The sequence below is a fragment of the Piliocolobus tephrosceles genome, chromosome 2 (genome assembly GCF_002776525.5).
Source record: "Piliocolobus tephrosceles isolate RC106 chromosome 2, ASM277652v3, whole genome shotgun sequence".
Classification (NCBI taxonomy): domain Eukaryota; kingdom Metazoa; phylum Chordata; class Mammalia; order Primates; family Cercopithecidae; genus Piliocolobus; species Piliocolobus tephrosceles.
Genome location: NC_045435.1, coordinates 157,539,293 through 157,556,149, shown reverse-complemented (window position 1 = coordinate 157,556,149; position 16,857 = coordinate 157,539,293). Strand labels below are relative to the sequence as shown.

Sequence of the window (16,857 nt, the reverse complement as noted above, 5' to 3'; positions counted from 1 at the left end):
ATCAAAGCATCTAGGTTAGAAATATTGGGAAGTGGTGGGTAACATAAGGAGACAGCTGCCTCTCAGCTTTAAGGCAAGGTCCTCACTCCAGAGCGCCCAGGAGCATTTGCTTTTCTTACAATTTTTCCACAAGAACATCAACATCCTGATTTGTATAAGAAACCACCTGATTTTAAACATTTCCAATTAATTTCAAAATTGTTAAAAAATACAATGTGCATCAAGATAAAATCTCAAGCCCTATCAAACACCCAGACTAAGAGCATTGGCCTAAAATAAAATGCTATATAAGGACAGACTGTTTTATGGATAATTTAATTAATGAAGGAAAAATGGAAAGCTTTCAATTTGGGGAGTCAGGAATAGACTGACATTTGGAAAACTATCAGGAAACAGCTCATAAGTGAATAATAAATATAGATATATAGGTAGGTAGGCAGATACACAAATGGGTACATAAACGATGGTAAATGGCTAGCTAAGAGAGGGAGTGGTGGGCACAGTCAGAGAGATACACTTGAGCACAATGCTGAGGCTACTGGGAAATCAGATTTTTCAGAACTATCGATGGGGGTGATCTCAGAGGACTGGGGCAGAAAGTGATAATAGGGAACTAATAAAACCCAAAGGTAGAAATATGTTTATGGTGATAGACTTTCTGGCCTTGAGGACACCTTGGCTGTTCTCTCTGGAGACATCAGAGCAGGACGTACTGGGGGCCACATGTGAAGTTGCTTCAAATTTCTGAGATCCCAGGTGCATGAGACTGCCACATCCCACATTTGTCTCTCCATTTCCTCCCTGAAGACCTCGGCTCATGAAACTGGGCCATTAGCTCAGCTTTCAGACCATAAGCACGGAGGAGTGAAGTGGGCGTGAGGGTGAAACAGCAGAGGCATCTGGACCTGAATACAGAGGCAAGAGGGCACACTGGCTCCATGAGACAGGAATGAGTCTCACTGCTGAAATGCAAGCTCACACATGGCAAGAGACCCTTCAAAGGCAAATCCAATCAGATGTTGGGAGAGAAATGAGCCAGACTTCAGGAAAATCTACACGGCCCTACTGGGAGGCAAACCATTTGAAGGGAATTCCACTGGAATCCAGTTGGAGATTGGCATTTTTGGCTAGTGCAGCATCTTTGGGGCTACTTTTTCTCCCACACTGCCTGCCCTGTGATTTTGTCACTGCCCTCCCCAACCCTTACCATCCGTCAGAGTCTGGAAGCACATCTTGCCACTGAACTTGCCGTAGCCAGCAACAGTGCGGGCGCGCACCTGTACCACATATACCATGCCAGGCCGCAGCCCATCAATCCTTGCTGTGTTGGTCTGACTCCTGGCCATGGAGGAGTTGAACTCATTGTGTTCCTAAAAGAAAGCAAGGGAAAGGGTCACCATCCCATTCCTGAAGGCTACACCCCTAGCCCACTCCACCCTGGAGTACTCAGGCCCCATTAGTTCTTGGTCCTGTAGATCTGCTAGAAGTTGTCATCAGCTCCAGGCCATTCCTCTGGATGGGGACAAGAAGTCTGATCTGGGCCAAGGGAATGCAGGGATTCAGCGTCAGGTCTGGACTATGAGGTGGCCACATTCTGAAGGAAGAGGCCCAGGGAAATGGCTGAGTGCTCAGGGACTGGCAAGGAAGCTTTAAGTCATTCTCCAGTCCTCCTCCCCCACGGTTCAGGGGTGAAATAACATAGCACATCCAGCTTTGCAAAATCCCCTCAAGTCTCTGACCTCAGCAGAAGCAAACCAGGCAACATCGATCTGCCCCCTGCTGCCTCTCTTTGTCTTGCTTCTGCTGAGTTGTCCTGTTTTCTCCCCTGACTCAGGATCTCCCTAGACACTCCCCAAAGTGGCTGTTCTACATCACTTCCCTTCAGTTCCTTCAAGTGCTCAGGCAAAAGGCTTTGTGTCCACTCTGCTGAAGAGGTAGAGGCCACTCTGTACTGCCCTCCACATCTACTTCTGCCCTTACCTTGCCCTGTGTCTGGGTGTGCATCCCCCAGATACTTCCTGCCAGCATTCAGAGCGGGCGTGTACCTTCTTCCTGGAGAGCGGCCCCTGTGTCCTCATCCCCCCACCTACTCAGGATCAGCCCCATTCTTCTGTCGGTCACTCTCTCCAGCACTTTCTGTGCTGACCACTATAGTCCCTGTCATCTGCACACTTGGGTCCTCTGATGTGCAGAGAGTTGCTTCTGTTTTCCAGAAGCATGACTCTTTCGCCCATCATGAGTGCCCTTAAAGGTGGCTTTTTCTCCTTGCTGCTTACCTTATTAAACACGTGATTTGTGCCTGGACTTTTGCAGCCTCTTGTCTTTCCTGATGTTCCCCATCCACCCCACCCAATGCCATGCTTCTTTTCTTAAAAACTATCATCATGCAAAGGCAAAACTCTTAAATATAAATTCACAGGTCCTTCATGCTGAAGTCAATTCCAATCGCTCACATTCCCCTAAATCCGGGGACCACATCTTGGCCAGCAGGCATTTGCTTAGGCTGTTTTCTTTGTCTAAAATGTCTCTCTCCAAGGCTCCTCTACTCTATCCAGATTGCTTAAGCCTATGTTTCCCAAGGCCTCCTCTCTTGGAAGGTTTCTCTCACCAGTCTGGGCTGTGGACTCTACACCACTGTCATTCCAAATCACACCTCACCCCAGCACCTTCTTATATACCAGCCTGGCCTCTAATCATTTTCACATGAGCATATCTTTTGTTTGCAAAGATTCTGGGTTATCTGCAAGTATGCATGAACAGAAGCTTGAAGCCTAGGCCTGTCTTTGTCTGCATCGTGAATCCTAGAGAAAAATGGGGATCTAGTGAAAATGAAGAGCTTAGATCACTAGGAGGGAGTGATCCAAGTCCCTGTGTTTCCTGTGCAGATCTGGGGTACTGAGATGAGTTCTAGGCACAGTGGTTCAAGAAGCATACTTTACAAATTGTAAATTGCATTCTCAGTAAAATGACAGAAGAAAGAGAGTTGAGCTAGGATATAGTACAGTGATAAGAAATTCCCATTGTTTAAAATATATAAGGAATATATCTTACATAAATATATGTAAAGAATACAGTACAGTGATAAGAAATTCCCACTGTTTAAAATATATAAAAGCCTACTTTGCAAAAACAAAGATGACCTGATGTGTATTTACTCACTCATTCCTTCATCTGGCCAGCCAGTTACGTTTATGACACACTACTATGTCTGGGTGCTATACATGGGCTGCAGGTACAAAGGCATGGTCCCTTTCCTCTGGGGATGCAACATCTGTGGGTGGACTGATAAATAAACAGAAGACGACAGCAGTGTTGACTGAGTGAGTTGGCAGAGAGCAGTTCAGGGGATTGTGGGGGCACAGCAGGGGACCATCCAGCCCAGACTTCAGAGGAGATGCAGAGTGACTCAGGGAAAGGGTGACCTGAGTTGAGTCACAAAAGATGAAATAAATTAGCCACATGGATGAATGTGGAGAGTGAGAACAGAATTAAACATGCAGAAGCAAGGCCTAGAGGAGTTCAGGAGACTGCAAGTAATTGGCATATCTGAAGTGTGGGTGGCATAGAAATGCCCATAAATGATTCAGAAGCAATTGTGAGGGACCACAGGTCCCAGGTCAGCTCAAACACACAGTTGAAAGTTACAAAGAGGCCCATTCTCACTCTACTGAAGGGGATGTCTACCGGCCCTGGGAGAGACTGCCTGCAGAGGAGCTGCCCACCCACTATTTGATCTATTTAAACACAAGGGGATCCTCCCCACCACCGATCAGGGATTCAGAAGAAAGGCTGTCCACTATAGAAGGGATGTCATCCAGAACTTTGATCATTTCTATTTTGACACAGTGCAGATCTGAGGTCTGAAACTATGAAAATCACCAAGTCACCTTGCAAATAAGAATAAAATTCCATTGCTACAAAATCCAAGCAGCTGCCTGACTTCTCTGGTTTTACTAGAATCTGCTGAAATCAGGCGCTGGTTGATAAATGTGAAGCAGTGACTGGATAGCTGTTACTGAAAAACTATTTTAATACATCATTGGTATTTGGATTGTGAGGACCAAACATTACTCCATAATCACTTTATAGTCCAAACATTCTTGAAGAAGTTCAGTGATTAAAATGAGTATTAGCTCTTGTTCCCCACAAAATCATTAATCAATTTCAGGCAAATCAGTAACAGCCATGAACAAGTTACTTTTTTTTCTATTGGTTGCTTATGACTGATTATAAGTATGTGGGAGACAGAGGATGCAGGATGGAGAATGCAGCTTCTGAGGGCAGAGACCATGTTTCCCTCATTTCTCCTTCCCCACCCCAACATGCAGCGCAGTGCTCGTACCACCTGGGCGCTCAACAACTCAATGCTAAATGAATAAATAAACAGTACACTTCGGTCCAGTTATTTGAACCAATTGATTGAGCACAAGATACTGCCAAGGTCTGAAAGAGTCTCTATGAGAAAATGATCCTAAAATTTGAAAGGTAGGAATTCCCAAGGCCTAAACCAGCCAGTCCTAACCTACACAGTTATTATGAAGAACGAGTAACCATAAACGCTTAATCATTAAGACAGCTGAGAGCAGATGTAGATGCTCCTCCCATGGTTTGCCTACAAGCGCTGACACCAAGAGTGAAAAGTGCTACACGACAGTAAACAAGAGAGAATGATGAATGGAAATGTATTAAAATGGGGAAGGAGATGAACATGGGAAAGGCTCCAGGAGTGTCATCAGCTCAGCTCAATGGCATCTGAGCTCTCTATTAATGAGCTGGTGGAGGAAGCAGAAGTCTCATCAATTCTACTCATAGAGTGAAACTGAAAGGGGTCCTAAGTGCAAACCAAGGGTTATACGGAGCAGAAGACCCATGGAAGGTTTTCAGGGGTTACAAAACTACCCTCATGGACCAGCTACCTGTTTTGATAAAGTTCCACTGGCACCCAGCCACGCCCATCGATTCGCATATTGCCTATAGCTACTTTCCTGCTACAAAGGCAGTCGACTACAGCAGTTGGGGCAAAAACCATATGGCCCAGAAGCCTAAATTAATTACTTTCTGGTTCTTTACAGGAAAAGCTTGCTGACTCCTGGTTTAGATGAAGGGGCTGGGGCTTCCTTGTGGGGAGAGGAGATGGCACAAGATGAAGAAATAATGGGGTTTGCTTCTTTGGACCAAATCCAAGACACCCACTGCACTGAATTCTATCTGTGTTTACATCTTCTAAAGACCAGGATTCCAAGGCCACACGGAGCAGATAGGCAGATCATTCTATTCGCAAGTATTTGGATTTATTATTAAGATACAATCTCTTATTTTGGGAGCCACATTAATTTTGAGATCCTCAGCATCAGGGGTGCTTGCATCCATGCTCCTATCAAGCTCAGAAGTTTCCACCACTGAAGTATAATAAAAATGCGTAAAGTTCTGTTTCTGTGACTCCCTAGCTATGACCTGTGTTGTTATGGGTAAGTCATTTAATGTTTCTATGACATAGCTCCATCATCTATAAATTGGCTATATGTGTTTTCAAGTATACACTTTTGTTTTTCCTTTAAGGTTCAGAGCTAATAAATCTGTGTATATCTGGCACATAATAGATACTCAACATACGATGAATTATCATCATTGTTTCAAAAGGCCCTCATGGGTTAACATCTTTCTCTTTGGTCATCCTAGGAATAGTCAAAGCAATGTAACGGACTTTGTAGCCAAGCACTCCATAAGTGAAGGAGCATTCCACAGTAATATGCCGAACGGTAACCAACATTTGGGCAAATAACCTTCTGTGTTTCCAAGGAAAGCATTCTCTCCTCTGGAGTGGGGACAATAACATGCTTCACTGAGGTGTGGAAGCTGCTGCAGGCACTGGGCTGCTGCGTATGTGTGTCTGTTAATAATTAGTACAAATTACTAAGGAGCAGGGAGGTAGCCTGAATGGGAGAATAAGCTGCTTTTATAGCATAAGAAGTTGAGGTTAATTACAGTTTTCAAGGGAAAGCTGTAAGGGGAAAGGCAGTGGAGGAGCTTGGGCTGGTTTGGGAGGAAGGAGCCAAAGCACACAGGCATGAGCCTCGTGGCTTCAGTGCTCAGCCTGTCATTAAGCCTTTGACCCCTACCCTGGTTGCCTACTGAAGTGACTGCTCTGGGCACGGCAGATGAGGAGGAGTATGTGGTCTCTAATATATTCTCCCCTCTTCCCAGCACCACCAACTGCTGCAGGGCAAAGGACCCAGGCTCATTTCCCAGCTGTGGGACTCTGGACAAGGCTTTTGTTTTATTAACTTGTTTTCCTTTTAAAAACTTCTTTACCCATAGCAATGATACTAACATTTACCACACTGGCGTGTGAAGAAGAAAGTAGATAATGTTTATAAAAATCCCTGGCACACAACAGGTGCACACTGGTGAGAAATTATTATTATTTTTCTGAGATGAGGTGTTATTTCAATAGAGCTACAAGCTTATGTGTATGGGAAGGGGGACTGGGTGGACCCTTGTTAGGTCAACTCTGATGACAAAATGAGACCATGTGGTCAGTTAGTCCAAACACATTGTTCCAAAACATGTTAAAAAGTCAACATTTACTTCATTAACTGACAAAAAATATGTAGCAAGTAAGAGCCCTAAATCCAAAACGGATTAGATATAACAGATGCTTATGAATTCAGCTGGTTTAAATTATTTCCAATTCACTGAAGTATCTGAATCAACTCTTTATAAAACCCAATATTCTCTAAGTAGAATAGAATGCCGCTTAATCCTCCACCTTGCTTGCAAGTTCAGCTCTAATGGCTGAAGGCCATACCTCCTTACAGACTAGACTGGTGATCCATCTAGACCTCCGCTTTCAGGGAGGTAGACTGCTATCATTCTATAAATATGAAAACCGTGACCTAGAGTGGTTAAGTAATTGGACCACAGCTCCAGGGCTGGTTAGCTGCACAGGGCACTGGAAATGAGGGCTTCTGCTTCCAGTGCAGTCATGTCCCACTATTCAGCACGGCCTCCCTGTTGCAGGGCTGTAGGTCTCTGTTTCTGATCCTCTGCTTATTTCCACTGACCCACTGCAAGACCTCACCCAGGTTCAGGACTTTCTTATCTACATATTGACAACTCCCAGATGGACATCTTCACCCAGTCCCCTCCCTTGAACTCCAGATGTGCACCTCTTGCTGCCTACCTCACATCTCTGGCCATTTTATAAGCATTTTAGACACTGAGCTGAACTTGTGTTCCTGTCCTCACATCAAATATGCTCTACCCACAGTGATCCCCTACTCAGTCAGTGCCGGCTACATTGTTCTAGTGGTTCAGGCTAAAACTTTCCCATGCCAGAAATCCAACTTGCTGAAAATCCTGTTGGATCTGCCTTTAGCTGACATATCTGGAAATCAACTACATTTCAACAGCCCTTTGCCTTTACCCTGATTCAAGCCACCATCATCCTTGCTAATAATGGTAGATCTACCAGGCCCTGTTCTTAGTGGAACAGCTTAAATGATCTGTCCAAAATATAGGTCAGATCTTGTCCCTCCTCCGCTCCTCAACCTGCTGTAGCTCCGTATCTCACTCAGTGGAAAAGCTCCAGTGTTTCTGTTTGTTTGTTTGTTTTGTTTTGTTTGTTTGTTTTTTGACAGAGTGTTGCTCTGTCACCCATGCTGGAGTGCAGTGGTGTGATCTAGGCTCACTGCAACCTCCACCTCCTGGGTTCAAGTCATTCTCCAGCCTCAGCCTCCGGAGTAGCTGGGATTACAGGTGCCTGCCACCACTCCTGGCTAATTTTTTGTATTTTTAGTAGAGATGGGGTTTCACTATGTTGGTCAGGCTGGTCTTGAACTCCTGAGCTCAAGTGATCTGCCTGCCTCAGCCTCCCAAAGTACTGGGATTGCAGGTGTGAGCCACTGCACCCGACCTAGTCTTTAAGGCCCAACATGATGACCTCCTCTGGTAACCTCTCTCATCTGTCTATTACTTCCCCATTTGCTTGCATCACTCCAGCCATGCTGGTTTCCTTCCTGCTCGTTGAATCACCAGTCATGATCCTGCCTCAGGACCTTTGCATAGGCTGTTGCCCTTTCCTCCTCCAGATAACTGCTTCACAACAGTCTTACTTTCTTCACATTTACTCCGATCTTACCTTCTCCAAGAGGCCTATCTCCACCCCTCTATTTAATTCTTCAACCTGCTCTTCCCCAAGCCGGACCCTCCTGATCCCATTTACCCTGCTACTTTTTTTTTTAAATTTTTTCCTCTATGCTGCTCATTTTCTAACACACTATATGATTTTCTTATTTGTTATGTTCACTGTTTATTGTCTGTTTCCCTCTGTTAGAAAGTAAGTTCCTCAAGCGCAGGAATCTTTGTCTGCTTGATCACTAATATATCCTAGAATAGTACCTGTCAAATAGTTGACAATACTTATTGAACAAATAAGTGAATGAATAGTGCGTTTTTACAAATAACGTGTTGGGTTAAATCAGAAGGCACTATACTTTCCCAAGATTTTTGCAAAGGCTGCAGTTTGCCCTGGTTAAGAGGGAGGCCAGGGACCAGTTCCACCAGGCACCATTTCCCTTTTCTTGGCAGCACATACCCCACTGTCATCCCCAGGAGCAGCTGCTAAAGGGTAGTCAAAGAAAATAATATATAAGTTTCTATTTCTGTTAATTTTTATCTCATTCTTTTGAATAGGCTTTTAGAAAAACATTTTACATGTTTTTTATCCTCCACAAATATATTAGTGCAGTAGTACGTGCATATAATTTATAAATAAGCTTATTTTGGAGGTACACAAACACTTTGGAAAACACTGATCTACCAAACCACACACTCCTCTGAAGGTTTGGGGACCCCTGGCAGTTTTGTGGCATCTGCATTAGTATATCAAACACGTGACTGGAAGAATGGGACTGGTCCTTCCCAGCCAGTGAACTATCCAGATTGCAGGATGGTAGACTGGAAGTTTCTCTCCTTAGCTGGCACAGAAAGTGCCTGGGCTTGGAACAAGACTTTTGCCAGGGCAGACCTGGAGAACTCTCCCAGGGACCTTCTGGCCTCTGTCACCAGAATCCTCCCTCCCTCAGCAGCCTATCTCCTTTGTGCCTTCAGCTAGCAACCATCCATGGAACAGTGGCTAGCCCTGGGTCTTGCAAGCTTGTAGGCAGAGCTGGCTCACCTTCTCATAGTACCGGATCTCATAGTCCAGGATGATGCCATTGGGCTGTTCCGGCTGTGGCCATGACAAAGTGATGCTCCTCATAGTGGCACTGACTTGGTGCATGATGGGAACGGTGGAGGGGGCTGTGGAGAGAGGAAGAAACAGGGTAGCTGAACAGACACTCAATTATAGGGGAAGGGCCATCTTCCAGAGGTAAGGAGGGAGAAAAATGGCATTCAGTTTGAACTCTGCCCCTTCTTTATCATCAGCTGAACTGGATCTGCAGAACTTCTTGTGGGTTTTGTAGAATCAACGGAGTCTGGATAACAGAGGAGAGAGAAGGTAGCATTTAGGAGAGGAAAACATGTGTGCACGGGAACTGGAATGGACATAGGACTTTCAGAGGCAGCAAAGCTTGACCAAAACAAGAGACAGTTGAAGGAATCAAAGGAAAAGACAGGAGGAAAGGAGGAACACTGTAATGTTTTTGAGAAGAAGGTGTTGAAGGAACCTCAGTCTTGCAGTTGTGGGCTGAGCTATTGCAGAGATGAGAACCTGGGGCAAGAGATGATAATGAGAGAGTAGAACCAGTTGGTACAGAATTACTGTACAACAGAAAGGAACATTCTAGCAAACATCTCTTCCTGATACTTCAAGTTAGATTTTATTATACTTTAAAAGGAAGAGAGGCGGTATCTCTCAAAAAGACATGAACACAGACCAACAACAGAGGTATAGTCAGTTTTCCAAATAAGGGCATTTCTAATAAGGAATTCACAAGTATAAATGAAGAAATGATAAACAAATCAAACCTTTGGAAACAAGATAATTCCAAATCTGTAAAGTTGATTCAGAAATCTCTGTTTGGAAATAATATTACTTATTTCCCAATTCAACATTTTTTCATGTGGTGTAAGTAAAATGAAAACAGTCTGGAAATAATAAATGAGGGTTGTCTTTCTAGGGGAAGAGGCAGGTAATGGATGAAGCTTCAATCTGTGCTCTGCTCAGGGGCTGCTCCATTTAGTCCTGGCACTTCTACAGTGATGAAGGTCTTTTCCTCACTCGAACTCCACTTTACAAAGGTTTCTCTGGGGACCACAGCTGAATGACATTTACTATCCTCAATTCAAGTTAACAGATTGCCCTCAAAGACCTGGAATTACACAGCACAGCTACAGGGTCACAAGGGGGCTGCTGCTTCTTCCACTACACATTGGACCCTCAGTGAGTCCCTACTACGTGCAGCTCCTGGGGGAGAGGAGGCAGAGCACTTGTTCCGAAGATGCTTCTAGTCCAGGAAAGCCATAAAGAGTGATAAGTGTGATAAGGGCTCAGAGTCAGAGTGTCCTCTGGGACCTTGAAGGCAGGTATGCCCGGTTCCCATTAGAGACCTTGTGGTGTCTGTGAAATGCACCTCTCAGAGTTCCTAATCCTTGAAGAGTAATTAACTAACGGCCCCAGTTCCTGCACTCTGCAGTCCATCACCATATTCACACAGAGGCCCTGATTCCCACAGGCTGCTCCCAGCCAATGACTGGGAGCACACACAGCAGGCTGTAGCGCTTCCTACCCTACCCAATCCTCCTTCCTTCCCTCTCTCCTTTACAGAGATCAGACCTTTCTTATGATCTGATGGCTCTCCCAGCCTCCTCCAGCTCCCATCTCATTTCTCCGGTAAATCTTTCATACATCTAATCCCATCTTTGTGTCTGCTTCATGGAGGGTCTGAATTAATGTAGTTTTGATTCCCCCTACAACTTCCTTGTCGGGAATTTGCTGCCAAGCTCCTGCTGTGCCCCCAGAGAGGGGAGACTTCTTGCCTCCAGCAGCTGCTATTCTATACTTGGGTAAGTCTCACCAATTTACATATCTTCCTATCTTTATCTGAAAGTTATCTTCTTCCCACTGGTTTCCATTCTGCCAACTGAAGTAAGAAAGGATGTTCCCCCTCCCACAAAATGTCTTGTCAAATATCTAAGGAAACTAGTTAGATCTTCCTTGAGTTATTCCTGCTGAAAAAAAAAAAATAGTCAAATATTTTTCCCATGACCATTACATGCCACCCAAGATGGCTCTTTTCCAGATGAGACCATGTTCCCTAAATTCTCTTTAGGCATGAGGCTCGGAGGTGAACCCAATTCTCTTTCCACTTTTTGAGCAGCAAAGATTAGAATAAAACTAATATCTACCATGACTTGTGTATTATAGATCTATTAATATGACCATTAGCCTTTGGATGAAAAACATGTCCCTGCTGTTCAGTCCTGAAATGGCAGTCATATATAACCTTTAGGTTTCTCCATGGTATGCTCCTCATCTTTTGTCTGTAGAGTTGGCTTTTGGCTTTGACTGTGAGAATGTACATGTATCTCAACCTTTATGGTGTTAAATTTGGCCTATTTGTTTAGTAAGTGGAAATAATTTCTTATCGTGATTGAGCCATCAAGTGTATTTTCTCTTGCCTCCAACTTAGTAATATCTATAACCCAGGTTAATTAATTAATTAAACATATTTATTGAGCATCTGCCATGTACCAGTCAATTTTTAGGTTCTAGAGGCACCACAGTGAACAAATAAAATTTCTTGCCCTCATAGAGCTTACTTTCTAGTGGGGGGATTCAGCAGAGACTAGAGCTAATAAATGAATCATAAGCTATGTTAAAATATATTAAGTACAATCAAAAAAATGGAGCGGGGAAAGGGACACAGGATGCCAGAGGTGGGAGGTGTGTGGTCAGGGAAGGCCGCCTGAGAAGCAGATCCAGGAGCACAGGGTTGAAGGAGGAGGGGGAGGGAGCTGAGAGGATATCTGGAGCAGCCAGGACAAAGGGGCTGATCTAGGGGCATCAGGGAGTCAGTGGGACCCAGAAAAGAGGAGTCCACGGGGGCAGGACCCTGAGGGACACTAGAAGGAGTTTGGCTTCTACCCTGAGCAAGCTGGGGAGCCACAGGAGGACTGTCAACAAGGCACAGTGATGTAATCTGACTTATATGATACTGTCATCACTCTCTGCTGTGTTCCAAATAGAATGCAGGGGCCATGTAAAACGGGGAGGCCGATCACAGCACTGCTGTAGTAATATACCTGGGAAACAATGGCTGCTGAGACCTGGCCTGAGCAGTGCAGTGGGCAGATTCTGAATCTATTTAGAATATTTCCAGGAATTTGGGATGTGGAAGAAAGAGAAGAGTCAAGTGACTACAACGGTTTTGGCCTAAACATCTGGAGGAATGGGGCTACCATCAACTGAGATCAGGGAGACATTTCTAGAAGCAGTTTGAGAGGAGAGACCAGCTGCTCCACTTCAGACCTATTAGATTTGAGATGTCCAAGGTGTCCCAGAGCAGAGGCTGAGTACCAGATAGGTGCATAAGGTCCATGCTGGAGACCAACTGGGAGTCACCAATCTTTCACAGATATTGAAATCAGTGGAACTTACAGAGATCACCAAGAGAATCAATAGATAGAAAAAATTCAAGATTCAGAAGATGAGGAGAAAACACTAAAGAGGCCTGAGAAGGAAAGACCAATGAAGCAGAAGAAAAACCAGGAGAGTGTGATCGCCTAGAAACCGAGTGGAAATAAGGTGCTCCCAGGAGGAGAGAATACATTAAATGCTGCTGCTAAGTCAGGTAAAATGAAACTAAGAACTGAGCCCTGGACTTATCAACAAGGCTTGATGGTTAAATATGTGAATGGCCTGTGATGATCTTTCCCAACACCTTGCAATCACAGGACAGAGTCATGGGGGAGGATAACGACAGTTCAGGGAAGGCGAGGCAGTTTTCTGGAATCAGTCCAGATCATTTGAGGATCCCAATGGGTCCACAAAGACAGGGTGAACAAATAGCTCCTGAGAGCTCTTTCCTTCCACTGCACGCCATGACTCTCAGGCTGCCCTTGCAGACCTCTGTGGAGGCACAATCTACATGTTGTGAATCACATCAGTTTCATAGAGGATTTCAGAGTCCCTCTGTCTTGAGAGCTGAAATATCATGTATTTAAAAATGGAAAGATCAATGCTAACAGCCTGAGGATTTTGCTGGGCTTGGTTCTTCTCCTTGTCTCTACTGTCTGGAAAGCCATCATTAAAAACGCAAGATATTTGCCAACCACTGTGCCAGTCCTGTTCTAAGCACTGGGGACAGAAGAACAAGTAAGAAAGTCACAGTCCTGCACTTTGGGTCCTTGGAGTCTAGTTGGGGTCGGATGGTAAAGAGGCAAGCACAGGACAGACTGATCCAGAGGCAACTGACTGCGAAATCCATGGAGAGAAATGCTCCTGTCACTACACATGGTACGGACCCCCCAGCAGTCAGCGGCACATGGGTCTGGGAGGAGCTGCCAAAGGGTGATGGCCATCCCTGCCTGCATTTCTCACATTCATGGCAATGACTTAAGGGTTACAGGCCCTGTGGAAGACTGTGTGTTTTTGCACAGGTCATTCTAAGTTGTTTACATTTTATTGCGATGGGATTTAGCACATGGGAGAAAGCAAAAAAGCACTTCTTATCCTGCCTGAAAATCAGGGGCAGCCTATATTCAGTGCTCTGCCATCAAAAATCACCTGCAGTGATAAATTTGGTTTTTCCCTCTCCAAGGGCAAATGCTGCCTCTTGATCTGTTGCTTTATGTACTATGAAAGTTTCAGACAAAACAGAAAATAGTAAGAATGAACTCTGGTATTCACTCAAACACCAACTTCTTGTAGCAAAACTAAAGCTAAAGATTAAAGAGGATGAGAAGGTTAATTCAAAGAAGCATCCCCTTTTGCCCCCAAATACAATGGTTTTCACAAGAAGTCTTGGCTAGCTGTCTTTTCTCCATACTCCTCAGATGAAGGGATAGTTTGATTGAACACCTGAAAGCGTCTCTTTTTGGCAAACACACACAAAGCTTTTGAATAAATTAAACATTCTACTGAGAGAAAGAAATGAAAATAAAGAGTTCACAAGATTATTCAAATTTAGCAAAGAAATAAATATGGACCCTTCTTCAGAAAAGATAAAGAGAAAGAATTAGTTTAGGGTTACTTGGAAAGAAGTTGATGAAGGTCCAAGGAAGATGTGTTAGGTGTAAAGAGGTGGTGCCCAATAAATCCAAATGGAATCAAAGGTGTCCTGCACCCTTTCTTAGCAAAGGAGGAGGCTGACCCAAAAGAGAACAGGGACCCAAAGAGGAGAACAAAGAGCAAAGAAGAGTGTCGTCAGACTACAAGGTAAAATCAACTAGGGTTCAAACAGAATCAGAACCAGAGTGTTGAGGAAGAGAGTTATAGCCAATAATAAAAGGCCTTGTAAATGTGTCAGAAGCAGAAAGACTTAAAACATCACTGGTCAAGGGGCTCCGGAATGGAGCAAAAAGCAAAGGCAGGCTGAGTGAGTGAATCCTTTGTCTCTGTTTTTGCCACCAAAGACTCTGGGTAAAACTTACTCCCAAATTGCTTTTAAAGCAGACAGATCCAACATAGTATATCACACACAGCAGAGGAAGAGCACAGACTGTTCTTGCCTGAACTGACAGAGGAGATGTGAATAAATTGCAGGGACAGGATGGCCCTCGCTGCAAGTTGTGAAAGAGCTCACAGATGACGTGGAACAAATGTTGGCCCAAACTGGCCACTGACTACTGGCCACTGCCAGTAGTATCGAAGATGGGGCCTGGCAGACCACCAGACAGCCCTCCATTTGTATGAAGGGCCCCAAAGGGAACTGTGGAGTCCCAGGAGACTCAGGCTGGGTCTGAGATGGTGGCATGACTCTGTCTCAAAAGTTAATAACCCAGACTCTGGACCCTAGAGTTCTGATGTGCAGGAGTTTTACTGTCATATCACAGGTTCACCTGGGTCATGCATTTTACGTTTATAACATTCCTTGATACTTTAATTTAGTTACTGACTCAGTTATGTTCAAAGGTTTCTTCTTACTCATTTTGCTTTCCTTATTTGATAGGAGCATCCTCCTCCAACAATTAAGTGTCTCAGATTCCAAAAATACGAGATTTACTTGATGCTTTTTTCTAGGACAATTACTAAGTTTTGATTCATTACAATGCTTATTAAAAACACTTCACAACCTTTTAGCTGATTTTTGTGCTGAAATAATTCTATCAATAGTTTTAACCATAATCAGTTTTGGGACCTAACAAATGATGGAACAGTTCACTGTGTTAAAATTAATGCACATACACTCAGACTTCAGTTGATCGATTGGAGTAAAATGTTTAAAGAGGTTATAAAATTGTGAAACTCAGATTTCAGAGTTCAGCAAATCTTAATTAAAAGGGAAAACAGTGTTGTGAGTGTGGGTGGAAATTGTGACAGGGACAGCCTTGCTTGAGGCCATCTCTCACCAGCTCTAGGAAGGTGCAGGTCACAGCTGAGCTGCCTCTGCCTTAGGCTCAGGCAAATGCTCTAGCAACTCTTCTAGGAGGCAAATGCTGTATCCAGTGACAGGTACTTTCACATCTAAAATTCCCAAGGAGACCCATACAAAGAGGAGGCCGTCTGCCTCCCCCGCACAATAAATCATGGGTGGGCAGCGTAGAGTAGTTTTCCTTGGCTCTTCCATACAGTGTGTGTGTTTGGGGGGTGTCCTCCCAGTGACCCCCAGAGTGATGCTGCTGTCCCAACCTGCACAGTGTGCACCTAAGACTTGGTAACCACTTTTACCCTCACTGGGCATTGCTTTGTCTGGGAGAAATGCTCCTCAGTCGAGGGATATTTGGGTTGAAGAATAATCCTTCTATAAACATTCATACACAAGTTTCTGTGTGGACATATGTTTGTATTTCTCTGGGGAATCAACCTAGGATTGGAACTGCTGGATCATATGGTAATTCTTCTATTCTCTCTAGAACAGCATTTCCCAGCCAAATCATCCTTGGACTAACTACCCGTGATCTATAGCACAGACCATAGCTGTGAAGAAAACGGGTAAGGTAAGGAATAGTAGGGAGCTTAGGGCCCAGCCCAGAGCAGCAGGAATTAGCAGAAATAAAGAAGGACTATTGTCAGGGTCCTCCAGGTGTTGCAGAGAGACATGTGTGCCTATCCTGGCTCTGCCATTTGCTTATTATGTGATCTTGGGAGAAGGTTAACCCAAGGCCTTGCCTTCTTTGGGCCTCAAGTTCTTCAACTGTGAAACAGGAATATTAATTCTTATGTTATTAATTTCCCAAATGTTCTGAAGATGTTCTCTGTGCGGTCTCTTGCTCCTTTCAACCAGATCCCACCTGCCAGGCTGGGGACTTGGCAACCACTCCAAACTCTCCTTCTGGCTCCACTGCTGTTCACATAGGCAAATCAATCACTGGGCATCATTCCCCAAGGTAAATGTAAAAAGTGGGATCCAGTGACAGCCTCAGGTATTTATCTGATAAATATCTTTGAGGGGATATATACATGTCGACTAAGCCACGGTGGATGTGATAGATACAAATGGGCTTGGAGAAAGGGAAAGCTAGCAAAGAGCTGGGTTCCCCAGAGGCTGGAGTGATAAATGCTCCAGAAGAGAGCTGGTTTCCCCTGAACATTTTGAGATAACCTGAAGCAACCTAGAAAGTAAGTGATAGGGTGTCTTGTCCCTAAGGAGAAGGAGACCTAGAGACTCTGGAGAGCGGACAAGCATAGCCTACCCATCTAATGGTACAGCTCAGGCCCAGGAGCCCCCGATGCTCCCATGGCCCTGCCAC

At 44.5% G+C, this 16,857-nt stretch overlaps 1 protein-coding gene across 1 annotated transcript in view; it reads right to left on the bottom strand.

Moving 5' to 3' along the window:
• EPHB1 (EPH receptor B1) overlaps window positions 1-16,857 on the bottom strand; it is a 459,890-nt gene that overhangs the window by 99,191 nt on the left and 343,842 nt on the right. The window contains exons 6-7 of the mRNA XM_023187903.2: window positions 9,179-9,303; window positions 1,208-1,370 (exon numbers count right to left, since the gene is read on the bottom strand). Of these exons, the coding sequence (XP_023043671.1) occupies window positions 1,208-1,370; window positions 9,179-9,303 (288 nt within the window). The remainder of the gene's footprint in view (window positions 1-1,207; window positions 1,371-9,178; window positions 9,304-16,857) is intronic.